Genomic DNA, 12099 nt, shown 5'->3' on the forward strand with positions numbered 1-12099 from the left:
ACTTGCACAGACATCACGTTTTATAGACCAGGAAGTGGGAAGGGACCTGCTTTGAGTGACATGCACAGTGGCCAATGGTAGCTTTGGTAGAGTGATGTTTTCGATCAGGTTCCTACGGAAAGTGAGCAGAAGTATCATTGAAAACAATGGGGCTGAGTCTAATGTGCTAAAGAAACATCTGCAATGGGCTCAATGTCTTCCTGTGTTGTTGAAGAGAGTGGTAATTCAAATGCACCTTAATAATGTATTTTCTGCTGCTAAACAAGCATTAGATTACAGGTATTGAATCTTCTAATGATACATTAATTATGCACACAAAAGCTCTTCTTGGAAGTGTTCTTGCTTTGTCTACTCAGTTTTGATGGTGTCTCATCATATCCTTCTAATAAATATTTACCTTGTGTAAATCTACTGCTGTTCTCAGATGGTTCGAGCTAAGCTATTAATCCTTCTACAAGCATATGCTGTCATCTAGACTACAAGTGTTGCTGTACTAATGAAGACAATTTGCATAGAAGAGCCACTTTGCATGGGCAGCACATGCTTCAGTGCTCTGGGAGTGTTTATAGCCCTGTGAGTTTAACACTTCATGACTGAGAGCTGCCCTTCATGGCAACACAATCCACAACAACAATGACTTTCATCACCATCTTCATCTGGGCTCTCGCCATCTGCACTCAAGGTAAGGGCTGGTCAAATTATTTAAAATAATAAACCATTTGTGAAGCATAACAATGCTTATATTATGGTTAAGAATATAATGAATGTCTTAAATAAGGAGACATAAGTAGATAAATGTAGTGTTTAAAAAAACATAATATATAATAATGCTATATTTATTGATATATTTAATTGTTTCAGAATCCAGTGGACAGTTTACTGTGACTCAGACTCCATCAGTGAAATCTGTTCACCCAGAAGAGACAGTCACTGTGAACTGTAAAGTCAGCAGTGCAGTGTACAGTAATAACTTCCTAGCCTGGTACCAACAGAAACCTGGAGAAGCTCCTAAACTCCTGATCTATGCTGCCACTACCCGTCAGTCTGGGATCCCAGAGCGATTCAGTGGCAGTGGATCTGGGACTGACTTCACTCTGACCATCAGTGGAGTCCAGCCTGAAGATGCAGGAGATTACTACTGTCAGAGTGCACACCACACTGGTAGTAGCTGGGTGTTCACACAGTGCTACAGAGCCATACAAAAACTTCCGTCATCTGATTTACACAGTGACTGCAATATTATTGGGACCTACTGCAGGTGCTGAGGGTGAAGGCAGTGAAATGGGACACAGCCTGTGAGGAGCTCCACTGCACACACACTGAGCTTCAATAATAACACTGAGCTACATGTAGCTATGGAAGGAAAAAATATTATTTTCACTTTCACTTTCTTGTAATGAGAAAAAGAGCTTCTCTGTAATTGATTACTGATTATGCTGTTTTGAAGGCAAAGGGTGGTCACAGCAAATATGGATTTGATGTAGATTTTTCTTCTGTTCACTCACTTTGCATTTTGTCAATTGATAAATATAAACTATTAATGTATTTTTTTGAAAGCACTCTTACTTTACAGCATTTTCACACTTGCCTAAAACTTTTGCACAGTACTGTATGTAACCAGGAGGAGGGGGTGAGAGAATGTAGCCAGCTCTAGTAATTGCTTTTGTTATAGTGGATAAGTGATTGGGTTAAGGATTTATGTATCTTGTTTGATTTCTTTGTTTCACTTTATAACTAGTTATGTTTTACGTATTCGTGCAGTGATTTTCTTATAGTGTGTATGTATATACACTCACCTAAAGGATTATTAGGAACACCTGTTCAATTTCTCATTAATGCAATTATCTAACCAACCAATCACATGGCAGTTGCTTCAATGCATTTAGGGGTGTGGTCCTGGTCAAGACAATCTCCTGAACTCCAAACTGAATGTCTGAATGGGAAAGAAAGGTGATTTAAGCAATTTTGAGCGTGGCATGGTTGTTGGTGCCAGACGGGCCGGTCTGAGTATTTCACAATCTGCTCAGTTACTGGGATTTTCACGCACAACCATTTCTAGGGTTTACAAAGAATGGCGTGAAAAGGGAAAAACATCCAGTATGCGGCAGTCCTGTGGGCGAAAATGCCTTGTTGATGCTAGAGGTCAGAGGAGAATGGGCCGACTGATTCAAGCTGATAGAAGAGCAACTTTGACTGAAATAACCACTCGTTACAACCGAGGTGTGCAGCAAAGCATTTGTGAAGCCACAACACGTACAACCTTGAGGCGGATGGGCTACAACAGCAGAAGACCCCACCGGGTACCACTCATCTCCACTACAAATAGGAAAAAGAGGCTACAATTTGCACAAGCGCACCAAAATTGGACAGTTGAAGACTGGAAAAATGTTGCCTGGTCTGATGAGTCTCGATTTCTGTTGAGACATTCAGATGGTAGAGTCAGAATTTGCCGTAAACAGAATAAGAACATGGATCCATCATGCCTTGTTACCACTGTGCAGGCTGGTGGTGGTGGTGTAATGGTGTGGGGGATGTTTTCTTGGCACACTTTAGGCCCCTTAGTGCCAATTGGGCATCGTTTAAATGCCACGGCCTACCTGAGCATTGTTTCTGACCATGTCCATCCCTTTATGACCACCATGTACCCATCCTCTGATGGCTACTTCCAGCAGGATAATGCACCATGTCACAAAGGTCGAATCATTTCAAATTGGTTTCTTGAACATGACAATGAGTTCACTGTACTAAACTGGCCCCCACAGTCACCAGATCTCAACCCAATAGAGCATCTTTGGGATGTGGTGGAACAGGAGCTTCGTGCCCTGGATGTGCATCCCACAAATCTCCATCAACTGCAAGATGCTATCCTATCAATATGGGCCAACATTTCTAAAGAATGCTTTCAGCACCTTGTTGAATCAATGCCACGTAGAATTAAGGCAGTTCTGAAGGCGAAAGGGGGTCAAACACAGTATTAGTATGGTGTTCCTAATAATCCTTTAGGTGAGTGTATAATGTATATATGTATGTGCATTTATACACTGGTCTTGATTGATGATGAATGTAATTGCATGTGTAATGTATTACTCGGGTTGGGCTGAAGCGAGTGCTGGTCACCCTCTGGTTGTGATTGTCCGATTGTAACTATATGTATTAGAATCTGTTTTGAATAATTTTAACTAGTTTTATTATTCTATACAAAATAAATGGTTACCTTTTATCTTTTAATTCACATCCCTGCTTACTCTTATTTGCTTAAGAGGGGCCTGCACTGGGGAACCGGGCCTTAGTTAGAAGTACTTCCTTGGGTGAAATTCCTGAAGTGGCGTAGTAGACTAATTACTGGGTAGAATAGAATGTGTGTGTGTTAAGCCACAGGTTTGCTTCATATAGTTACATTCATATAGTTACATTTGTTACAAGTGTCTATAAAAATGTATAGACTTGTCGGAATGATATATAGATAGATATCCATTACATTTTGTCAATAATAACTATAGTATATGACCATTAATGTATTCATGATTAGTAGCATGTTTTGGACAGTGCTGGCTCTGTCTCTGCTGGGCTCTGTGTTGATGCTGTGTAAGAGAAGGAAGAAAAGGGGGGAATCAGATTGTTAGAACTGGTGGGGGTGTTGACGGGCTGAGACAGAGATGGAAATGGACGAGATGGAAATGGAACAGTCTAATAATATTGAAGAGCTGCTGGGACTCTGGGAATCTCTCTGACACCCAGAGCACCGCTTGTGGACAATGCAGACTCAGTGCTCTGTGCTTCACTGTTATTTTTGTTGATGTTGTCACATCTTCCCTCTGACAGCTCCCAGTTCTCATCATCTTTCCTTTGACACTTTCCAGTTTTCACCAACAGTGTGTGCTGTTTCATTACCTCTGCCCCATTTATCACACACTATTTAAAGCTCGGCTCCAAGGTCACCTTAGTTCAAATTCACTATGTATTCCTTCAATTAACACACCTCGCCCCTGTTATCCCCGTTGATTTAACACAGTGTATATACCCTCCCACTCCCAAAATCCACTGCGATATCTTGCTCTCATTCTGAGTGTCAATTCCAAGCATTATTCTAGGTTTTCTCTTTGTGAATCTCACCCTGTGCATTTCTTTCAATCTACGATTTATGCATCCCCCGTTTTGACTTTTTGCCTGATTATATAATCTCACCTTTTGGATTTCTTTAACTACTATGTTCGTGGGCACAAGACCACTGCCTGTTACTCGGATCTGCTACAGCCCCGCACTTTGGTCCCTCTCCCTGGTTGCTACAGAAGTACATCACAGTTGCCATTGTTGCTCTATTAGCAGGACTTTACACATCAATAATAAATTGTTGTTTTCTTTTAATTCTGTATTTTGCATAATTTAACCACAATCCCTTACATTTTTTTGTATTTATTTTTTTGCTGCTGTGTTGCTGGGGTTTCATTTTACTGGCTGATGTATATGATACACCGAGACGGCTATGACAAGGGATATTATTCACTTATATAATTATTATTCTGTAACAATTTATTTTAATTAGTTACTTTACTTTAATTACTTTTTGTATATCCGCATTTTTCTAATTAAAAAAAAAAAACGATACATCTAGCAGATACTGTCAGGGGTGCCAGTGAATACTGAACTCAAACCTAGTCCCACTACGCCACCCAAGTTTATTAATGCGAGATGGGCACTCGCTACCACCCAGTATTCCCTGTGCAGGTTAGGCAAGATCTCCGTGCGTACACCACGCCTTCAGGAAGTCAATAAGAAAAAAAAGGGCATGACACAGCAAAATATCCACAATACGTCCAGTAACGACAGGGGGCAATTAGCAGGGCATGAAGTCTGCCATCCCCCAGGGCTCAATCCTAATCTAAAAGTTAAAATTGACTTTATCTGGGCAATAAAATACTAAAACCAATACAAGACTAAAAATTACAAAAATAAACTATGCTAAAGTCCTAAAATTAAGCTCTAGAAACCATACAAAAACAGCAGGAAAGAATAAAAACATCAACGATAAAAGGAGAAAGAAATAGTCCCGATGGCCTGAGAAGAAGTATTTTGAGTTTTGGGATTTTTGGTTTACTTCACATTAAGATTTTAAGTGATTTTAGAATTGATTTTAAAAATTGTAACCACAATTTTGAATGTTTTTATCTTGTTATGTAAAATACTTTCCAATAAAAAATAGTAAGTGCATCAGCAAAAGTGCTGCTTTTCCATAGGGGGCAGTGTCGCATTAACACATTGCCATCTGTCGAAAACAAAACAAGACCCAATTTCTATGGTGCACCTACGATTGTATGGATGTTAATCAACAAATACTGTTACTTACATGTTATTTTATTATTATTACAGAAACTACACGCACACACCTATGAATTGCATCCTGTATGTGCAGATCTCTATTGTCTGGTTATAGTTGGCTAGACACTTAACACTAGAAGATACATACACACATCTCTGCGTATGTGAATTATCCTTGAAAATACTGTAAAGTACTTACTCGACACGATATTGCATAAACACAACGTGGTTTATTTTCTGGTGATCGCCATCTTAACTCTCAGTAACCTGAATACAACATCTGGCACCTGAATACAACATCCGGAACCCCAGGCTATTAATCCTTGTCTCTAACTTACATCTAGTAACCACTAGATGTCAGTATCTAAACATTACAGCCTAATACTGTTCAATTATAATGTATACCCAATACATTACAATATGTATGTTACTAAATATTTGAATGAAATACCTATATGGCGTTTCTGCTGTTAAACTTGTTCTTCTTTGTTAAATACGTTCTTCTCCAACCGCCAGACCTGCAGTTTATGTGAGAGGCTATATCCCACTGAATAATTTAATAAATATAGCTGACAATATGGGCTTTCTAATCAAATTAGTAATTGTGAAAGATTCATAATCATGTTGATTGGTGAAACTCACTATTTGCTACACATCATATATTAATTATTATCATTATTTATTGTATTAGATTTGCACTTGATATAGCTTGCGTCTGATCGGCTCAGCAAGTTTCTAACTTTTCTTTGGAATTCAATCCTGATAACGTTGTAAACCCGGGTCTCTGGATCAATGCCTTGATCAGTCACCGTTTGATCCTGATGCTAATTGTTCATTCCGTCCAGGGAAAGCAAAGTACATTTTAACTTTCGTCCAAAATTGCCAAGCACAAAATACGTGGGCATTTCATGGGACAAAATGTGAATTATGTTCACGAAATGTTAATTATATTAACTAAATGTGCTGTTTGGGGGACAAAATACTCATTATGTGGACAAATGCGTTTTGTGGATGCATTTTAAATACTTTCGGATGTCACCACATAATTCCTCTGCGGCGGCGCTACACACAGACACACAGCGCACAGCGGCCCCCAGCACTGCGCGCCTGGCCGCGGCTCTCAGAATGTCCTGCTCAGCCAATCAGCGCTGCCTGACGCAGAGACGCAGAGACGCGCTGTTGAGATTGCGGAGGAGTGACGTCGGCGCGTCTGCGGGCCTCTGTGGGCTGCGCTTATGTAACAGGTGCAATTTGGGTGACACTTAACCAGAAACTCCTGCTCTGCGTCGCTACCCAGAGACGCATACGCGTACCTACGCAGAAGTATATATTGGCCTTTAGTTGTCAGTGGCTCCTGTACTCAAACACACGTGAAATAAATTGAAAACAATCCAACACATCAATAAATAAATTAGTGATAATAAAACAATCAGTGAAATAATTAGGGAATAAAAAAACAATAAAGAATAAGGGTGTGTTCACACTTGTAGTTCGGTTCTCTTGGTTCTCTTGGTCCAGACAAAAAACGAAAATGATACATTTAGTCCTGGTTCGCTTTGCATTCACACTGGCATTTTTAACACTGAACCTAAACAAAAGGCATAAGGATAAAGTCACAACCTGATTGGACAGATTTATGACGTATATTTTGCAACGGAATTTAACGAACATGGCGAAAAACAGCAATGTGGAGTAGTGGTTAGGGCTCTAGACTCATAACTGGAAAGTTGTGGTTTCCAATCCTGGGTGGTGTAGTGCTGTTGTACCCCTGAGCAAGGTACTTCACTTAGATTGCTCCAGTAAAATGCCCAGCTGTATAAATGGGTACAAATGTAAGTTGCCCTGGATAAGAGTGTCTGCTAAAATGACAAGTAATGTTAAAAATAAAGACCCACTTTTCAGGCGGTCTCGGTCTGCTTGTTTGGTTGTGCACCAAGGTTCAGGTTCAAATGAACCACACTAACAGAACAATCGAACCAGAGTTCTTTTCAATCGAACCAAACCTGCCAAGTGTGAACACGAATGAATATGAGTGCATAAGTGACATAAGGAGATACACAAAACCATTGGCACCATCTGTGACACTACATTATTTAATACATAAAAACAAGATTTAATGTGTTCCTATTTTATTCAGAAGGAAGAGTATTAGAGTTATTGATAAACACATTTACAAGGTTCATGTAGCTTAAGGCAGAGTTATCAGAACTGGAGTGAAACCTCTCAGAAATTAGGCTGGTTAGTTGAGATACAGCTGAACCTGTAGTTCTGAATTTTATAGGGTCTGGATGATGTCATTATGATGTATTAACTGAGTTATTAACACTGCAGATTATATTAGTGCAGTCTGCTCTACTGATTTTACAAGCACATTATACTAATGTTTCATGTTTCAAGTTAAGACCAACTCTGTGTAGTCCAGTTATAGTGCCTGTGCAGCTGTTAACAGCAGCCACCTGTGATTCCTGTAGAGCTGAGGGAGGTTTTTGTACAGACGTGTATCACTGTGTGAAAGGAGTGCTATAGCCCTGCTGACAGTAGTAATCTCCTGCATCTTCAGCCTGGACTCCACTGATGGTCAGAGTGTATTGTGTCCCAGATCCACTGCCACTGAATCGCTTTGGGATCCCAGACTGACGGGTAGTGGCATAATAGATCAGGAGTTTAGGAGCTTCTCCAGTTTTCAGCTGGTACCAGGCTAGGTAGTTAAAGCTACCTGTAATGGAGCTGCTGGCTTTACAGCTGATAGTGACTTTCTCTCCTGGGCTGACAGACAGCACTGTAGGAGTCTGAGTCATCACAATCTGTCCAGAGGACTCTGAAACAAATAGATAACATAACATTTTACATGTATATATGTACAAAGTGAGAGTGAATTAGATAATTACACTTTATGCTAAATGCATTCTAACTATATGTATTCCAAGTAATATAATTGGAAGTACAAATTGGAATATCTTCTAATTCCTTTGATGTCGCTACCATACTAATAACGTGAGAGAGTTGCCAGTTATACTAAATGTGATTTTTAAATATTGTCAGCTTGATCGCATTATATTAATAAAAATACATGTTTGTTACATATAAAGATAATCATTAACAAATACATACACACATACAGTACATACATACATCTTACCTTGTACATAGATGGCGAGAGCCCAGATGAAGACGGTGATGAAAGTCATTGTTGTTGTGGATTGTGTTGCCATGAAGGGCAGCTCTCAGTCATGAAGTGTTAAACTCACAGGGCTATAAACACTCCCAGAGCACTGAAGCATGTGCTGCCCATGCAAAGTGGCTCTTCTATGCAAATTGGCATCCTTAGTACAGCAGCACTAGTACTAGTAGTGAACATACTCAGCACAACACAAATTAAATAAAGTGTGGAGTCTCTGATTAAGACCACACTGAGTGTTTAATACGATTATTAACATTACCCTGACATTATCGCATCCAGGATAGTGAGACATGGCGAGACAGTGAGACAGCAGTGCTGTGAACCAATTTAGCAGTTTAAAAGTTGTTGGACGTTAGGACAAAAAGCTTTTAGGGCTGGTTTCACAGACCCGCATTAACATTGGTGTTCCAAATGGTAGCGTAGTTCTAGACTAATTCTAGTTGAGGTCTGTGAAACCAGCCTATAATGTTATATGTGTTACTTACCTGTGCAAGACTGTGAGAGATTTATGTTTGTATAAGGGATGAACCATAAGAATATAACTTACTATGTCAGTCTTCAGGAAGAGAATTGTGTTAATTATTTCTTGTTACTGACGAGTTCTCACTGGCACTGAGGGTAGCACTTCTGCCCCACTGGCATGTTTGATATTAACAGGGTCACAATGGCTAGACAACCATCATGGTATTGGGACATCTGTCTGTTTTGTTTTCACTGTAATAACTAGTCTTCTAATGGAGTTATTACTCCACTAACCATATTACAGTATCAACTGTTTACTGCAGACACACAGTGGCAGCAGAGGCAGCACGATGAGCTGAGCACAAACCCTCACTGGGAACTGAAGGACCTGAAAAAATATGTATTTATTTATTTATTTATTTATTTAAATAGCTACTGACTACTACACTGGATTCACAGACACAAGTTGTCTGACTTTTGTTTATTTTGTAAATTTTTTTGATAATGGCACCTGAACCATTATTAGTTAAATATGCTGTGGCAGGGAGGGGGTAAAATGTCCCTCCATGCCTGTTCATGGACTGCAGGTGGGTGGGATGATTGACCTTAATTATTATTAATTAATTATCTCTCACCACTTAGGGGCAAGGGATGAGAAGGAGCTGGCTCTGGAGAAAGTGCGTGTGCTGAGTGTAGGAGAGTGCAGGATCGAGGGTCACTCATAGGTTCTTTGCAGAAGAAGAGGGAGAGAGAGAGGACGATCTGGTCATCATCTGTGTAAAAATGGTAAGAGAAAATTTGGGATGCGATGAGGGGGCCCAGGGAGCAAGTGTAGAGAGAAAACAGGAGGGGGCCCAGGACAGAGCCTTGGGGTACGCCTGTGAGGAGAGGCTGGGGGGTGGATGAGGAATCTCGTCATGTCACTTGGTAGGTCCGTTCACTGAGGTAGGAGGAGAACCAGGTGAGAGCAGTCCCAATCAATCAATCAACCCCAGCCACCTGCTATATAAGGAGGCCTCTGCCTCTCATTAGCTGCTGAGAGTTGGAGAGAGCAAAGTGTGCATGTAACTTTGTTCGGTTTGTTGAGACACAGTCTGCTGACCATGCCGTGTATTCTGTATTTTGGTTTCTGTGTTTCTGTGTATCTTTTTGGTTAGCCCTCGTGCCGGTTTACTTTGTGTTTGTATAAAAAAAAAAGTATTGTTTTTCGTTACCAGCGGTCTTTCTGAGCCTCCATTCCCGGCCACCCCACCAAATATGCATTTTCACTAGTGATAGCATAAATGGGGCTTTTGAGGGATCTAAACAACTGAAACGATTGAATCAATTTCAATGCAAGGTGGATGTTTTCAATATAATTATGATAGTTAAACACATTCAATTATTCAGGTTAGGTTTGGTACATTTCCTTCTTCAAATAAATCATATTTGAATTCCAGAAGTCTTAATACACTATTTGCACTGAAGGTTAAGAGTGTATGCAAGGGTATTAGCATACATCAGTAAATGTGTGCCATAATGGAGAAACTAAACAAATTATAAGTAACAAAATAATTAAATAGAAGTAGAAGTAAAAGTACTGGTATAAAAAAACTACTCAAGTAAAAGCAAAATGGAGCTCATTTAAGAAGTACTTGGAGTAAAAATTACATAGTTACTTTCAACAAAGCCTTGTTACATGATCTCCAAGCAGACACACACACACACACACACACACACCTATGTGTATGTATATATCTGACACATAGGTGTGTGTGTGTGTGTGTGTGTATATATATATATATATATATATATATATATATATACACTCACCTAAAGGATTATTAGGAACACCTGTTCAATTTCTCATTAATGCAATTATCTAACCAACCAATCACATGGCAGTTGCTTCAATGCATTTAGGGGTGTGGTCCTGGTCAAGACAATCTCCTGAACTCCTAACTGAATGTCTGAATGGGAAAGAAAGGTGATTTAAGCAATTTTGAGCGGGGCATGGTTGTTGGTGCCAGACGGGCCGGTCTGAGTATTTCACAATCTGCTCAGTTACTGGGATTTTCATGCACAACCATTTCTAGGGTTTACAAAGAATGGTGTGAAAAGGGAAAAACATCCAGTATGCGGCAGTCCTGTGGGCGAAAATGCCTTGTTGATGCTAGAGGTCAGAGGAGAATGGGCCGACTGATTCAAGCTGATAGAAGAGCAACTTTGACTGAAATAAGCACTCGTTACAACCGAGGTATGCAGCAAAGCATTTGTGAAGCCACAACACGTACAACCTTGAGGCGGATGGGCTACAACAGCAGAAGACCCCACCGGGTACCACTCATCTCCACTACAAATAGGAAAAAGAGGCTACAATTTGCACAAGCTCGCCAAAATTGGACAGTTGAAGACTGGAAAAATGTTGCCTGGTCTGATGAGTCTCGATTTCTGTTGAGACATTCAGATGGTAGAGTCAGAACTTGGCGTAAACAGAATGAGAACATGGATCCATCATGCCTTGTTACCACTGTGCAGGCTGGTGGTGGTGGTGTAATGGTGTGGCGGATGTTTTCTTGGCACACTTTAGGCCCCTTAGTGCCAATTGGGCATCGTTTAAATGCCACGGCCTACCTGAGCATTGTTTCTGACCATGTCCATCCCTTTATGACCACCATGTACCCATCCTCTGATGGCTACTTCCAGCAGGATAATGCACCATGTCACAAAGGTCGAATCATTTCAAATTGGTTTCTTGAACATGACAATGAGTTCACTGTACTAAACTGGCCCCCACAGTCACCAGATCTCAACCCAATAGAGCATCTTTGGGATGTGGTGGAACGGGAGCTTCGTGCCCTGGATGTGCATCCCACAAATCTCCATCAACTGCAAGATGCTATCCTATCAATATGGGCCAACATTTCTAAAGAATGCTTTCAGCACCTTGTTGACACACACACACACACACACACACACACACACACACACACACACACACACACACACACACACACACACACACACACACACACACACACACACACACACACACACACACACACACACACACACGTGTGTGACAAATTAATGGAGAAACGTGAATATATGAGTGGCGGAATATAACGAATGCAGATGCCTCCAAACAGGTGTACTGCATG

General features: G+C 40.4%; 2 gene segments (V, D, J or C); one reads left to right on the forward strand and one right to left on the reverse strand.

Annotated features, from left to right (window-relative positions):
• The first annotated feature begins 576 nt into the window (after positions 1-576).
• LOC136766414 (Ig kappa chain V-III region MOPC 321-like) overlaps positions 577-12099 on the forward strand; it is a 52806-nt gene continuing 41283 nt past the window's right edge. The window contains 2 exon segments of the V gene segment in view: positions 577-682; positions 862-1174. Of these exon segments, the coding sequence occupies positions 610-682; positions 862-1174 (386 nt within the window).
• Positions 7796-8592, reverse strand: LOC136766421 (immunoglobulin kappa variable 4-1-like). The segment is given in 2 exon segments: positions 7796-8134; positions 8456-8592. Coding segments are annotated over 2 exon segments (390 nt in total).

Source organism: Amia ocellicauda, chromosome 13 (genome assembly GCF_036373705.1).
Source record: "Amia ocellicauda isolate fAmiCal2 chromosome 13, fAmiCal2.hap1, whole genome shotgun sequence".
Taxonomy (NCBI): Eukaryota; Metazoa; Chordata; class Actinopteri; order Amiiformes; family Amiidae; genus Amia; species Amia ocellicauda.